At 40.0% G+C, this 16254-nt stretch overlaps 1 protein-coding gene across 1 annotated transcript; it reads left to right on the forward strand.

The window, feature by feature from the left end:
* Positions 1-2217: 2217 nt before the first annotated feature.
* KLHL23 (kelch like family member 23) lies at positions 2218-15780 on the forward strand. Its single transcript, XM_039855278.1, has 4 exons — positions 2218-2629; positions 3531-4745; positions 7781-7933; positions 13753-15780. Exons 1-4 carry the CDS (start codon positions 2233-2235, stop codon positions 14061-14063), a joined length of 2076 nt encoding a protein of 691 aa, XP_039711212.1. The 5' UTR covers positions 2218-2232; the 3' UTR covers positions 14064-15780.
* The last annotated feature ends 474 nt before the right edge of the window (positions 15781-16254 follow it).

Here is a 16254-nt window from a genome sequence, read left to right on the forward strand (position 1 = left end):
TACCATATCAAACATTTAATGACATAGCACTACTTAGTGGAAAGATGTACTAATAAGGTAAAAACAATAAATAAGATTATTTTTAGACCAAGAGTCTTTTGAAAAAAGTGTGATGTCAAATGGCATCCAACTCCATGCCAAGCTTCATATCTGCCAAGAGTCATTTTTGTCTCATCTCCATGGTAGTTCTTTATTTCCTTAAGACTTGGAGTCACAGATGACACATTTGTTATCTTGAACAGAGTTATTAATTTATTTAACTTATGAATGCTAATTATATGTTTCTGAGTGTATCAAATCTATTAGCATTTGCAATGGTCTTTTTGATAAAACATGTGATAAAGAGGAACTGCTGGCAGTACCCTTTAGGATCTGCTCTTCTCTTGGCAAGTTGAAGCAGTCTAATATATACTCATAGATACTTTTCTTGGTCTTTTTTTATTGACATATAATTGGCATAGAACTGATATACACTTTTAAGCAGTAACTCACAATGAGGGAACATCAGGCAATGGAAGCAAAAGTTTTAAGTGGTCTATGCAGCAATATAAAATAACTGCACAAATGACAATAGTAATTCTATTATTCAAGAATCACTTATCACTATAATTACAGTTAACTATAAAGTTCATAATTTTTAAAAGAAATATTAAGATGCTAATTTCCAAATTGAGATTGTGATAGAGAATTGTGTAAATATGCTTTCATTATAATAACTAACAAGCCATGTCCTGAGTGCTTTTACATTCGTAATTTTATCTTTCCAATAACTTTATTCAAGGTTTAGAAAGTATTGATATTTTCTGTTTTACAAATCATAAAACTAGGATCTGAGAAGGTTAGTAACTTTTTTAAGGTTACATATTAGATTAATGGCAGAGATAAACCTTAAGCCTGAAACTAAATTTCATTTACTTCTCTACTAAACTGTTTACCAGATGTTGGGGGTATTAAACCTTTTGTTTTTCTTCCATTTTTGGTCCGACATACATTCTTCTGTGCAAAAAATCACTTGATGCCCTTGAATAAAATACAGATTTCTAGGTCTTCAGCCCAGAGAAGTCTAGATGGTGGTGCTGTATAACCAGCACCCCACATCATTCAATTGAGATGGTCTGACATGTGGAATTAAACTAACACCACCTAAATGAGAGCAAACATGCTGTTTATTCAAATTCTGCTGTAGCAGAGAGTCAGCCACTATGGCTTGCCTTTGGCAGAGGCTCAAAGGCAGGCAGGGGAGTGGGAAAGCTTTATGTAAAAGTAAAAAAAAAAAAAAAAAGAGAAGGTCTCAGGTGTGCTCTGATTGGCGGTTGCTGGCCTGGGAAAGCTAGAGGCCAACTACTAGAAGCAGAGAGTATTTTATGTGATTGGTTTAGGGAGCGTATTTGGCTTTCTCTCGTTGGTCCTGAGTGGGAAGTAGGGGTAAAAAGATGGAAGTTGGCAATCTTGACCAGTCCTGTTCTGGTCCAATTACTTCAGACGTTGTGGTTTGTCTTCTGGGCTGTTTATATGGTTCAGTATTCTGTTGTCATATACAGTCCAACATTGTCCATTTGCATCTTTTAGACCATACTCTGAGAAACACGCTGGGCCTCTGGTGTTCCTTTAATACTGGTCGCCTTCCTTAAGATGGCTAGACTCTAAGCTCCACGAGAGCTATGGACCATCTTTTACCCCCCTATTACAAGCCTAGCCATATCGGGCACTCAATAAAATCTTGCAAATAAATAAATGAATGAGAAATGAAAATGTGATATTGGCTTTTTTTTTTTTTTTTTTGGAACAAGAAAATGAACTTTCTGGTGTAGCACATGGACGTGTGATTGGATGGGCTGTCACCAGGAAGACTGGAGGCTGCTCCTTCCAGCTGCTCTGCTCTAAAACGGTAACCTGAATCTCTGGCCCTGCTGCTCCCTGTTTTTCTCAAAGCTTCCAGGTTAACCCATAGTGTGCAAATCAGCCCTGGCGGCTCCCTCCTGCGTGCATTGCTGGGGGGCGGGATGGCGTTCGTGAGAAAGCGGCAGCTACCTCAAGCATTTCGAAAACAACCTTAACCCCCTACCTTTAGGTCTGCTGCCTTCTCTTCACGCTGTCCTCTTTACTTCTACCCCTACATTAGGGCCGGGCCTGGTGAGAGCTACTGGAAGAAGGGTAAAGGGCAACCCACTCTCAGCCCCTGTATGTGCTCTTAACTCAGGACTTAGAGTTTGTCTAGAGAGAAAATGCTTGATGTGTGTGTGTGTGTGTGTGCGTGACAGAAAGACACCAGGAGAGGAGAAAGCTAGCGGCGCCGACGGTCTCCGCAAGGAAACCGTCCCACCAGCTGCGGGGGGCACCGCCCCCGAGGGGTTGCAGCCCGGAGCCCGCCCACCCTGCCCCCAGCACGGCCCCGCCACCCGGGAGTTCCCGCGAGTGGCCCCGCGCCCAGGCCGGGCGGGGGGCTGTTTGCACAGAGGCGGGAAGCAGCCGGAGCACCAAAATAGTTGCCGCTTGTGGGCTGGAGCTGCACTAGCAGGCAGCCTCCGCCGCGCCTCTTCCAAAGATGGTCAGAGGGTCCGGAGGCGCTCCCGCCCCTGCTCGCCGCTAGCCCGCCGGCCAGCACTGCGTCCCGGAGCTGCCACTGGAGGTAGGTGCGGTACGGACCAGCCGCCCGAGGCCAGCGGGCGGGGAGCGAGCGGGACCGGGAGTGGGAGAGCGAGGCCGCGCCGTCTCCCAAGCCCGCCCGATTGCCGAGGTGCAGAGACAATGGCCGCGCGGGTGCCGGGCCGGGCCGAACGCGGGGCTGCCCGCGGCGCCCTCCCCACACCTGTGCGGCGTCCCAGGGCCGAGGGACGCGGGTACCCGGCCCGGCGGGCGGCGCGCGGCGCCCACGAGTCGCGTCCCCACGCCAGGGCCCGGGGCGGGACGGTCTGCGGGCGGGAGCGCGGGCCCGCGGCCCAGGCGCGGGGCTTGCGGAAACCCCTGCGGCACCGCGGGGGAGGGGGTGCGGGGCTGGAAGTCTTCAGCAGAAAGGCACGAGGTTTCCTTTTCTGAGATTTTTTCTTGTCCCATTATATTTCGATCATCCCTCTCTTGGCATCTCGAAGCAACTTGAAAGGGGAAACGGAGCTAGCGAAAAGGGTTGAATTGGGGCCGAACCGAGACGGCCAAGAGCCGGCCTCGAGTGGGGTGACCCGTTGGACACTAGGTTTGCCAAGAGTGGGATGTCTGTCGGACCGCCAGCTCCGGGCAGACTGTGGAGACCGGATTGTTGGGGTAGCAAATCAATATTTCTTCTAGAAAGGACTACTGAAAAATGCGGGAGCTTCATTTCAGGCTCCGAGTTACAGTAAATTTAAATTGACCATCATACAGTTAGGAAATAAGTCCATCCACATTTTGCATTTGTTACTTAGAATGTTGAACTTGGTCTAGTTTGGGAGTATATTTGATGCTAATCAGTCATTATAATGATTGGAATATGTAACGTTGATTATTTGAGGTAATATGCAAAATCGAAAACACGTTTTCATTGTTTCATGTTGCAGCCATGGCTCTAAAAGGACAAGAAGATTATATTTACCTTTTCAAGGATTTAACACATCCAGTGGATTTTCTGAATGCATTCAGAACATTTTACTTGGATGGATTATTTACTGATATTACCCTTCAGTGTCCTTCAGGCATAATCTTCCATTGTCACCGAGCTGTTTTAGCTGCTTGCAGCAATTATTTTAAGGCAATGTTCACAGCTGACATGAAAGAAAAATTTAAAAATAAAATAAAAATCTCTGGTATTCACCATGATATTTTGGAAGGCCTTGTAAATTATGCATACACTTCCCAAATTGAAATAACTAAAAGAAATGTTCAAAGCCTGCTTGAAGCAGCAGATCTGCTACAGTTCCTTTCAGTGAAGAAAGCTTGTGAGCAGTTTTTGGTAAGGCACCTGGATATTGATAATTGTATTGGAATGCACTCCTTTGCAGAATTTCATGTGTGTCCAGAATTAGAGAAGGAATCTCGAAGAATTCTATGTTCAAGGTTCAAGGAAGTATGGCAACAAGAAGAATTTCTGGAAATCAGCCTTGAAAAGTTTCTCTTTATCTTGTCCAGAAAGAATCTCAGTGTTTGGAAAGAAGAAGCCATCATAGAGCCAGTTATTAAGTGGACTGCTCATGATGTAGAAAATCGAATTGAATGCCTATATAATCTACTAAGCTATATCAACATAGATATAGATCCAGTGTATTTAAAAACAGCTTTAGGCCTTCGAAGAAGCTGCCTACTAACTGAAAATAAGATACGGTCTCTAATATACAATGCTTTGAATCCCATGCACAAAGAGATTTCCCAGAGGTCCACAGCCACGATGTATATCATTGGAGGCTATTACTGGCATCCCTTATCAGAAGTTCACATATGGGATCCTTTGACAAATGTTTGGATTCAGGGAGCAGAAATACCAGATTATACTAGGGAGAGCTATGGTGTTACATGTTTGGGACCCAACATTTATGTAACGGGGGGTTACAGGACGGATAACATAGAAGCTCTTGACACAGTGTGGATCTATAACAGTGAAAGTGATGAATGGACGGAAGGTTTGCCAATGCTCAACGCCAGGTATTACCACTGTGCAGTCACCTTGGGAGGCTGTGTCTATGCTTTAGGCGGTTACAGAAAAGGGGCTCCGGCAGAAGAGGCCGAGTTCTATGATCCATTAAAAGAGAAATGGATTCCTATTGCAAACATGATTAAAGGTAAGTGTGCAGATTATGTTCATTCTATATTTTTGACATGTTTGAGGTTAGGCAATAATCTTGCTTCTCTTGCAGATAACTTTAAAAAGAATTTATCATTTGGAATGCTACCTAGGAACTATAGTGGATTATATAAATAATATTGTTCCAAGTAAAAACCTATATAGCAGTCTCCAATTTGTTTGAGAGTTACGTGCTTACAGTACGCTACCCAGACTAGAAAAGAAATACTTATATTAGAAACCATTATAATTCATTCTACTTACTCTATAGCCTGTTTTGAGGCTGTATCTTGATTTGAGTCTTAGAATGTATATCTAAGTCAAGGGCTAAATAGAGAAAAAGGTGGGTAGTTTTATTAGTTTGTGTTTATTTATTTATTTATTTTGGCTTTCTCTCAAAATTGAACCCGTTATTTTCCTTTTAGTCTGCTTTTTCTTCTCATCAGCTGATCATCTCTCTGTTGAAAGGTCTTTCATTAAATCCTTGAACGGTTTGGTCTCTCAAAGAATGGAGACAAATAGCCTCTGCTTTTTTGATTCAAGTCTTGTCTCATAAGGTCAAAGAGAGGGGCAGATTCCATACCCTCCCTTATGTGGCCCACAGAGCCAGGCACACTCTTAGTCTCAATATCTGTCTGATAAACACTGTATTTTCTACTGTTTGGTACAAGATTAGCCTTGCTCTCCTTCCTTTCTCCCATTGGAAAACAAAAAAAGTGAAACTGGAATTGTATTTAATTACATTTATTCATTGGTGCTGGGGAGTTGCACAGAAACAACTGGTAGGTTGTTAACAGATTTGTGTGATTTTATCCCAACTGTTTCTTCCCAGGCCTTTCTGTTTCTTTTTTTAACACTAACGAGGGTGTGGGAATCTGACCTGGTCTGGGAATCTGACCTGGTGTGATCCCTGGATGACAAGCAGGAAGCCTGAGAGGCAGAATGGTCTTGTGATCAGGCACACTGCTTCTGAAGCCAAACTGCCTGGGTCCAAATCCCGACTTCCACTTACTTGCTGGTGAGCTTGGGCAAATTGTTTAATCTCCCTGTGCCCCAGTTTTGCCATCTGTACAATGGGGGTGACAACATTACATAGCTTAGAGTTTTTGAGAAGATTAATTTATGCATATGAAGTGCTTAGAACAGTGTCTAGCACAGAGTTAGCACTCAGTAAGTATTAGGCATTCTTGTCATGAACATCTTTGAGGACAAGTCAGCTTTGTTAGGACAGAAGTATCTTTCATATTAAATTATGACCATTCTCTTGCATGCCCAAAGGTTTAGCAGTGGTTGGCTGGGTAGGAGAAGGTGGCTTAAAACCCACTGGTATTGCTGCTCTGATTTTTGACTGCCTGAGCATGACCCCCACTTGCTGATTTCCAGTCCTCTCTCCAAGTGGTTCTGAATGTCCTGTCCGACTCTTCTACAGAAGAAACAAGGACATTGCAAATACTTTAGCAGCTATTATAAACTTGGATACACTTCTCCCTCTGTTTCTTAATGATGTAACAGTTTTGATGGTTTCGAGTTCGCAGTATATTTCTTTGAGGATAGAAATTTATTTATTGAAATTTTATTAAATCGTTCGAAACAATGCTTGCTGAAAAGAAAATATTGCAATGGTGTATCCACCATGAAAGAAAGCCATATTTGTACTTGACTCAGCCTTGAGTGGACTGGGAGACCCTCATTTGCCAAAGTTCTCCCCCACCTACAAGCTGGATCTGAAATTCCAAAGTTTCATCCTTTTAACTTGAAGGTTTGATTCCTGGTTATGCCTAACCACCCTATTCCTGGTTATGCTTAATGTTATTCCAGGGAAGGATAACAGTTTGTCAGTTATGCAGTTTTGGCTAGTACTGGTTCTGATGATCACACTCATGCTGAACTTTTAGTTTCCCATTTTCTGTAGACAGGATAACATTATTTTCCCCAGATTCTTTTATTTTATAGTCTTGAAGTGAACTAGCAGCTTTCCCTGGTAATGAGAACTTAAATTGGGTAGAGTTGAATTTCAAATTCATTTCCTTTTTTGGTTTCGGGAGGTACAGAGAAGAAATAAATAATTGTCTGTTTAGAAACTCCTAACTTTTTCCCCACTCTTCATAACTGCCCTGCTCATAAACTCACCTTTGTTTTGCAGTAGAAATTAACAAGGAGATGGAACTGCACCCTGCATGTAACAGTGCTAAGTAAAAGTTAATTGAAAGACTAAACTGACATCTCAACTAAAATGAGCGTCATCATCTTTCTTCCTCTCTTCTTATTCCCCCGCTGAAATCATTTTCTCCTCCTCCTCATTTTTCTTTGTCATCAGCGTTTCCCAGTTTTCTGAGCTCAGGACCTCAGAATCTGGCTTATCTCCAATTAAGTCAGTCATGAAGGCATGTCTGTTTTACCTGTGTCTCTTGCCTCAGTGCCCTTCCCTCTATACCCAAGGCCCCTTCTAACTCAAGCCCTTAACACTTTGCATCTGGACCGGTTCTTCTTTTCTATGTTTGTAATCCCTCCCTTTGTTTAAACACGTTTAAAATCCTGCTGAATTAAATCCAAATATCTTAGTTGGGCGTCAGGATCCTTTGCCATGTGGCTTCAACTTACCATGCCACAAGACAACCCCAGGTGTGCCACCTCCCCTTCCTTGGTGCCAGAATCAAAATGTTGCCCAATAAGCCTTTGCACTTGCCTCGCATTCACTTAGAATGGCTTCTTCTCACTTCTCCCTGCCAAAGCCCTACCTACTAAGACCCAGGTCAAATTTTTCTCCTCCTGCCATAACTTCCCAAAGTCAAAAGCAATGTCTCCTTGCTGGGAACATCCACAGTTAGTTCTGTACCCTGTATTCTAATTTGTACAATTGTCTCGCCCTCTTTTAAAAGAGTGCAAGGAGACTTCCTTTTTCATTCTTCTATCCTTCATAGTACCTAGCACAATGCCTTACATCTACTATAAATAATGACAAAAACAATACAATACTCATTGCAAAGAAGAATGAAAGATCAATCTGAAGGTATGATTTTAATTAATACACAGGTGTAGGAAATGCTACTGCCTGTGTTTTACATGAGGTTATCTACGTCATTGGTGGACACTGTGGCTACAGAGGAAGCTGCACCTATGACAAGGTCCAGAGCTACAATTCCGATATCAACGAATGGAGCCTCATCACTTCCAGTCCACATCCAGGTAACAAAGTGCTGTCTCAGTAGTACATGTTCTGATACAGCTTATCAATATAAGAGATGGCTGAAATGGGCTAGAAATAGAAAATGTTAAATTTCCATACAGCATCAGGCTTCCAAGTGGGTATAGTTAAAAGGTTCAAAATATTCTTATTTCCATGTAGCAATAATCACAACTTAGATTATACAGATTTATAGAGGATATCTGAAAATACTTTCCCTCTGGTCTTTATATGACATACATTTTAAGCCTGTGTGGCTAAGAGTAGTAGTTTCTTTTCAAAATTTTTTCACTTACATATGTTAATTTGTTTCCTATTCTTTTGTTATGTGCTTTCTTTCATTACATGCATTATATAAAACACAATTTTTATAGATAGTTGAAAAGCACTAGTCTATCAAATAGTTGAGAAGGGTACCTGTTGATTCATTTCAACAGGAGATAGTTTCTTCTTTTAGAAGCATGCTCTTTCTGGGTTTCAATAACTATTAAGCACTCACTCCTATGACATGCAGAGCTTTATGTTGTCCTTACTTTAACAATCATAAAGGAGATGTGTTGTCTGCCCAGAGGAATGGCCTGCCTTCTGTGGTGTCTCTTGTGCTTTGACTTGTCTCTCTGTGAAGAGCTCAGGGGAAGCTTAAGCTATAGCCCGTTACAGTTACGCCTTACATTTAAGTTTTTTTCATTAGGAGAGATTCATATCGCCAAATCAATATACTACTTTCAATCTTTTTCGATACAGCATCGGGCTTCCAAGTGGGTTATTGGAGAGCATAATTGAAATTCACAAGCCTAAACCGTCTAAGAGAAATAGTAACAGCAACCTTCTTGAGCACTTTCATAGGTCAGATATTACTAAGCACTTTGCATGTAATATTACCTTAAATTCTAACTATGTGTGAGTGAATATTGTTTACCTCTTTTGCTTATTTGGAAATGGAGGCCTCGAAAGGATAAGTAGCCTTGCCCAAAGTTTGGAAGTGATGGACCAGGTTCAGTCCAGGCAGTCTGACTGCATAACCTGTGCCGTAACCACTACACAAACTGCCTCTCCTTAAGAAAGCAGGCTCTCCTGCTTTTGACCAGTACAGCTACTAACACCCATACCTCATATATGCTATCTCACAGTTTAGGTAGAGCACACCTGAATCTGGTGCTGCATCTCCATATGCCATGGGCTTTACCTAAGACACTTCACTGCAGGCTGTCCTGGCTCTGAAGAGATCATGGTATGGTAGCCTCTGTCTTCTAGTATCCCAGATATATTGTCCCAGACTCCTCACCACTTTCCATTATGACCAATGAAGTTATAAGGGAAGTAATAATAACAGCTCCTATTGAGTAGTCGTTAACATTTATTCAGTAAATATGTGCCAAGCACTAACTGTTCCAGTAATTTTACATGTATTACTCTATTTAATCCTTACAGTAATTCTGTGAGCTAGGTGCTACTGTTATCTCATTTATCATCTCTATTATCTGAGGCACAGAGTAAATAAATTGCCCAAGGTCAGCCAGCTAGTGCTTGTTAGAGGCGAGGTTCAAATCCAGGCAGTCTGGCTGGGAGCAACATGCTGTTAACAACTACATTGTTACCTCATTTGATCCTCATGTTAACCATATGAGTTAGATATTACTAGACTTATCTTTACAGAGAAAATCCAGTACATGAAAAGTCAGATTAACAAATGAGAAGGCAGTTATTTACATTTATGCATTAAATATATATTTCATAAAAGGGTTCTTTTAAAAATAAATGTCCCATAGCATATTTAAGTTGTATATAACTTAACTACTTGAAAGTCTAAACGGCAGTAAGACTTAAACCAAAGTGTGAAAAGCCATGGCAAATTGAAAAATCAATCAAAAATAAATATAGTATAAATCAGTGGGAATCTATAATTCCATTTGTAAAGTTTTGATTTTCCTTGGACTTTTTCCTGAAGTAATACAAGAAACGAAGCTATCAAATTAGGACCATTCATGGTATGTTTTGTTTGGCTCTTATGTTATTTAAAATATTTTTTAACTGGGTTGTTACCAATGTTTAAAATTCAGGAGATTTCAAATAAAAATTGTGATATCTGGCCTTTGGAAGATCTGGCAACCTTGGACCATGACAGCAGTCATTGGGACCAAGTAGTGACTGTTCCCTCTAAATGAGCCATGTAGCCTCTATGTCAGCCACAGCTTCACCCATTCTCATCATATCACAGACCTCAGGGGCCTTGCTGTTGTTTTTCTTACCCCTGGTCTGCTTCACTCAGCTCAGTCTATCTCCTTAGCTCATAGGGGCATTTGGATCTATAGCTTCTGAAGTATAGCAAGATATGCTTCATAGGCATTTTAGGAGCACCTCCTGAGGAATGTAAAATGTTAGTCTTGGGCCTCTCTTATAGATTAGACTGCAAGGAAATTACTATTATTTTTAAAATGTAATATAAATGTTATCTCTTTTCTTAATGCCTTTAAGGGCAGTAGCTTTGTATAGTTGAAAAACAGGGGATTATAATTCTATTAAATTGAAGATAACATTTACTGAGACCTTACCTTGGGAAAGATATCATTCTAGTTATTATGTAAGATGATTAAGAGCTCATTTCTATTGCCACAGGAACTCAGAATCTAGTAGCAAATATACGTTCATATCAAGAATACAAAACAGTTTTTTACAAATGAGTCCTTTTGAGGGTAGAGAGAGCTTGAGTCTAAATAAGGGAAATCTAACAATGTCAGAAGCTTCCAAGAGTAGGTTGTTATGATTTAGGCCTTTTTAAGAATGGTTGCAATTAAGGAAGGTAGTTTTCGAAAAAGGGTTTTCTGGCAGAAAGTTAGCCAGCGAAGAAAGCCAGAAGAGAAAGTTCCAGGTTTATTCCAGTACCCAAGAGTAGATGTACATGAATGAGATGTAGGAGGGAGAATGAGAGATTGGATGGAAGAGTTTAATTGAGGAGTATGTCATGGAGGGTTTTAAATGGCAGTCGGGAGAATTTTAAAAATGAACCGTGGAAGGTTTCAGAACAAGAAGATTGATTGTGGTCAGTTTTAGTTTTAAGAGGAGCTCTCCTTTTAGACAGATTGGAAGAAAGACAGCAGGGAGAGCTGCTAAAACTATTGGTAATAAACCAGGCGGGAAATACTGAAAGCCTGAAGTGGTAGGAGTAGAAAACGGGCAGACCTGAGGAATGCTATAGATTCAGCATTGAATTGGTAGCTGCCTGACTGATTAGATATAGGAGATGAGGGAGAGAAAGGAATTGACAGTCATTCCAGGGTCTCTGGCTGGTCGACTGGGAGGATGGGGAACATTGAAGGAGCAGCCAATAGGAAGGGAGAGGTGGATTGATGATGAACTCTTTTGTAGTTAAATGAAAAACTAGTTCGATCACCCAGAAGAGCTGCCCAGTGAGCCATGGGAAATGTTGGTCTACAGCTCAGGAGGAAGAGTGTGGCTAAATGTAGAGATCTGGGAGTCGTTTGCTTAGAGACGATGGCAGTGGGTGTGGGGATGAATGAGACGCCTTCAGAGGGTGAGGCCAACAGTACAACTATAGGCAGAATCTTGGGAAACAGCCTTAGTTAAGGGATGTGCTGAGGAAGAAGAGTGAATAAAGAACAGGGAAGAAGCAGTGATTAAGGAGAAAAACCTGTGGAGAGCTGTGTCAAGTGGGGAGAGAGCTCTCTCCCGGCTCTCCTGTTTATCTACTTGCCTAATCTTAGGCAGTGACTTAAGCTCTCGGGTCTTACTTCCAGTGAAATAAGGAGTTAAATTAGATACAGGTCTCTTCAGTGAGAAAATTCTTTGGTAAAAAATTTTAAATCATTCAACAGATATTGAATACCTGAAAATATTGTGGATGTCTCTGAATTTCTGCATGGCTTTGTTCATATCACTCATGTAACACTGAATACAGACTGCTGTGTAATTTATAGTGAATATTTGTACGTAAACTCTGAGCTATGACAAATGGTGCCATTTCCATGCTTAGAATGAAAACGTTCATTCATTCATTTGTCCAAGTTATTTGCTCAGTGCTTCCTACATGCTGTGTACGATTTGAGGAGCTCAGCAAACAAGACACAGTCCCTTACTTAGCCACAGTAGCTTTGTAGAGTGACCAGCAAGAAAAAAAGGCAGCTACAGCTGAGGAAGAAAACATTTCATCAACAATAACATAACATTATGTTGTATTTACCTAATGGGAAAAACTATCAGGAATCACTTTGTTTTAAACGTTTTTACTGCTGTAGGAACATTGAGATACCTCTCTTAACATAAGAATTACATATGCAGGATTTTTTGTAAACTTTGAATAATTTAAGAAAAGCCTAGTAAATCACTTACATCAACTGATAAAATTTTTGAATCATCATTAATTTTCACAATAACCATTTGATGGAATGATTTACGTAATTTATATAAACTATTTCACAAGTACTTAAAACAACTAAATCCTGTGAAAAATTCTACATGTCTGTAACTGGAAAGTAATAACTAGGTTTTTCAGAGGTGGGATAAATCTTATTTTCTTGGATGTCAGAAACTTGAGAACAACAGTACGTGGACTCAACGTGAAAGTGCATATCTACTGAGACTTTTTCTTAGCCTTCAAAACCTAAATAACAAGAATTTTACTGATAAAATTTGTCTTCTATTCTGAAAAGGGAAATCACATTTCTGATTGTACAGTCTCTCTTTCTAAAGAGGGATTTATAAGCTTTTTTTTCACAAAATAATAGGAGCACATATTTGGACACAGAGGGCACATTTGTTTGTTGTTTCAACAAACATACATTGAGTCCTTACAAGGCGCCAGACCCTTGTCATTCTCCAGTTGGGACTGGAGCAGTAGGCAGGACACGGTTCCTGCACTGTTAGAAGGGAGAGTGAGACAGTAAATAAGAAACATACCAGATAATGAGAAGTGGAGGGAATTCAAATAAGGGGATGTGGTAGAGATGCCTGAGTTGGCCACTTCAGGATGGATGGTCAAGGAAGGCCCCTCAGAGGTCGTGACGGTAAGATGAGACCTCAACGGCAAGAAGGAGGCAGCCGTGCAAACACCTGGGAAAAGAAGAGACCTCTAAGTAGAAGGAATTGAAGTTGCAAAAGACCTTGGTGCTTTGAAGAGTCAGCAGATTTGGATGTGGAGGGAGAGAGAAATAAAATGGAAAAAATTAAAACAACCTGGAAGGCCGATACCTAAAGGCAGACTCCAGCCCCAGGACCCAAACCTCATACAGTAGCTCTCTGCCTTTGGGCACCATTCACAGCTTCTTAAGATGATAGGCTGTAGTTCCCCACTACTCTGGTTGTGTGTTTTTCTAACTTCTTGTGTCTTTAACTTGACCAGCAGTGTGAGAGAGGCAATCAAAGCAATCTATGTGGCACCTGTGGCAACAGACACTGCAGGTTGCCTGCCATTGGGAACAGGGATAGCTGCTAAGACCTGAAGGAACCTACACCAATTACCTAGAATGTCTTAATGTCAGAGGGACTCCCCTGCTGCCATCTTTTATACATAGGTGTAGAATAAAAGGTTTCCATGCTGGGAAATTCCCAGCAGGATAGTGGTCTGAGGATGAGTTCCCTTCCGGCAACCTGACAGCTTAATGATGACATGAGAGAAAATGGCAAGAGCAGGTCATCTGAATCAAGCGATAAGAAGTGGATTTTAAGACTTAGTGTTTCAGTAATGTGTGCTGGAATCAAAATGTCTCTATTTTTGTATGCTACATTGTAAAAGATTATTACATCACCACCTTAAGATGTCTTTTGTTTGTTATCCTAATTAAATTTGCATTTTTCTTTATAATAGAATATGGATTGTGTTCAGTTCCATTTGAAAGTAAGCTTTATCTAGTTGGTGGACAAACTACAATCACGGAATGCTATGACCCTGAACAAAATGAATGGAGAGAGATAGCTTCCATGATGGAAAGGAGGATGGAGTGTGGTGCCGTCATCATGAATGGATGTATTTATGTCACTGGGGGATATTCTTACTCTAAAGGAACGTATCTTCAGAGCATTGAAAAATATGATCCAGATCTTAATAAGTGGGAAATAGTGGGGAATCTTCCAAGTGCCATGCGATCACATGGATGCGTCTGTGTGTATAATGTCTAATTGAATCCATAGAAGTAACCAAGTAATCACTGTTTCAGGTGTAATAAAAAAACACAGAGTTTGGAGTCCATTGCTTGTTCTCGTGGCCTGGCACATAGGTAAATTCTCATTCCTAACCCCTGCTCCAACACCCCTGCCCAGTGATTAATGGTCAAGAAAAATCTTATGTATATTTACAGTTGAATCAGTGAAGTTAACACCTATAATCTCTGCTTTTCAAAGGCTATATGGAATGTTGGATAGTTTGTAGAAGGTAAAATGCCTTTGCAGTGAATTTTTTCTCCTGGTAGCATGAACACTGGGTATAGGTCAAAACTATTTTTTGGAACAAAATGTCCTTTATGACTCTGTAATGTAATAGACAGTGCACATTAAAGGTTCCATTTAGCTAGTCAAGAATTTAAAGTTTAAGGAGGGAATCTTCTCTACCTCTACAAGATCAACACTTTAAAAGAAAGATTTTTTTTCCTTTGTTGTATGTATAATTTATTGTTATTCTTTATTTACTGACTACCAGAGATATACAGATACTGTGCAAAGGTCAATTACTATTCGGAGTTTACAAACTAAAAGAATGGCAAATCTGAAAAGTTGCAGAGAAAATAGTCAAATATTTGCTGATGCTGAGATATTTTTAATTAACAGCTTTTATGTAAATTACTAGATTAGGTATCTTTAGTTTTAGCATGTTAGAAAATCAACTTTAGTCTTAAATATTAACACATGTCTACATGTAAAATTGAATTTTAGAGCCAGAAAGCATGTAGAACAGTTGTGATTATATAAAATACCTCGATGAAAGAAATTTGCATTCATTTTCCAGCTCTGCAACTAACTAGATTTTGTGACTTGGATTGAGTCGCTTAATCTCTCCCCAAGTAGAGCTTCCCAACCCATGCACACTGGCACTTTGGGTCATAGTTTTGCCTAGATATGGATCCTTATAACCTTCGAGGCAGCCAGAGGTGACATGGATAGCTGGAGCTGCTGGGCCATAAACACCCTTTTCCATTTTCCACATTAGTGCCATAACTTCAGAAAAGTTGAGAAGCATTAAGTTAACTCATCTAAACTTTTACTAATCCGTTAGACCATCTATCCACACTCTTCTTTTTTTTTAAGGGACAGTCGTTATTTTAACTTTAAATACAGACGTTTAAAATTACCTCTTTTGTTTTTTTAATTTTAGAAAGAAACTGTTTAATGTATTTCATATGGCATTTTAAGCAGATTCAACCCTTTGGGATTGCAACGTGGTACTACATAGAAAGAGCCATAAAAATGACCATATCTTTGCCCATAAACTCTACTCCTAGATTTGTAACCTAAAGAATAATATAAAAATGAAACAAACCATAAAAAAGGTAAATGCATGAGGATGTTTATGTCTGCATTATTTATAATAGCATTAAATTGGAAATAAGCTACATGTCAAAGAAGAAAGTGGGCTAATAAAAATAGTGAAGTATTATATTGCCATTAAAATAATTATTTGGAAGACTAGAAACGAATGTGTTTGTGATATAAGTAAAATAAGCACAATATAAAATAGTATGCACAGTATGATTTTGTGACTGTAAAATCTATGCATGTGGAAGGTAATATGCAAAACAAAATCATTGTGTTAGTGTAGGGGGATATGGAATGATTTTTAATTTATTTGAATGTTTTTCTTTAATACTATGTATTTTCAATAAAAAATAAATAAATTACTGTTTATGTGGTACAACTGCTTGAATTTGGGCCAGTTGAGTTGACAGTCTGAATTAGTGAAACAACTGAATTATAGACTACTTCAATCTATGATTGAATTACAGACTATTTTATTGCTCTCAGGAACATTTAGCAGTTAATGCTAGATCAATAATAGGTTGCCTTGTGTGCTTTTGAGATCTGTTTTATGGAATGGATGAGAATAGTTGTACTCATCTTCCCCTCCTTTTGGCTTACATAAGTCCTATGAAATTCTGACTCAAGTCCACCCTGTGGGAATTCTTTCCTGACTTTCAGCCACAATAAACTCCCACTGTCACATTTATATATGCATAGCATGTCTCCTGGCTAGTTTTGAGGTCATGGATCACATCTTAGTATTCTCAAGGTCTGGTCTCACATTTTGTTTGTATATCCTTTTTTTGAAGGATGATAGTATTGATGATTCTTACTGAAAAGCATTTCAGAGGTGCTTTAA

Source organism: Pteropus medius, unplaced genomic scaffold, assembly GCF_902729225.1.
Source record: "Pteropus medius unplaced genomic scaffold, Ma_sr-lr_union100, whole genome shotgun sequence".
Taxonomy (NCBI): domain Eukaryota; kingdom Metazoa; phylum Chordata; class Mammalia; order Chiroptera; family Pteropodidae; genus Pteropus; species Pteropus medius.

Coding starts and splice junctions, on each gene's coding strand:
- KLHL23 (XM_039855278.1), top strand. CDS start 2,233: ATGTGTGTGTGTGTGTGTGTGCGTGACAGAAAGACACCAGGAGAGGAG. Junction 2,630..3,530: donor TCCCGGAGCTGCCACTGGAG/GTAGGTGCGGTA, acceptor TTCATGTTGCAG/CCATGGCTCTAAAAGGACAA. Junction 4,746..7,780: donor TATTGCAAACATGATTAAAG/GTAAGTGTGCAG, acceptor ATTAATACACAG/GTGTAGGAAATGCTACTGCC.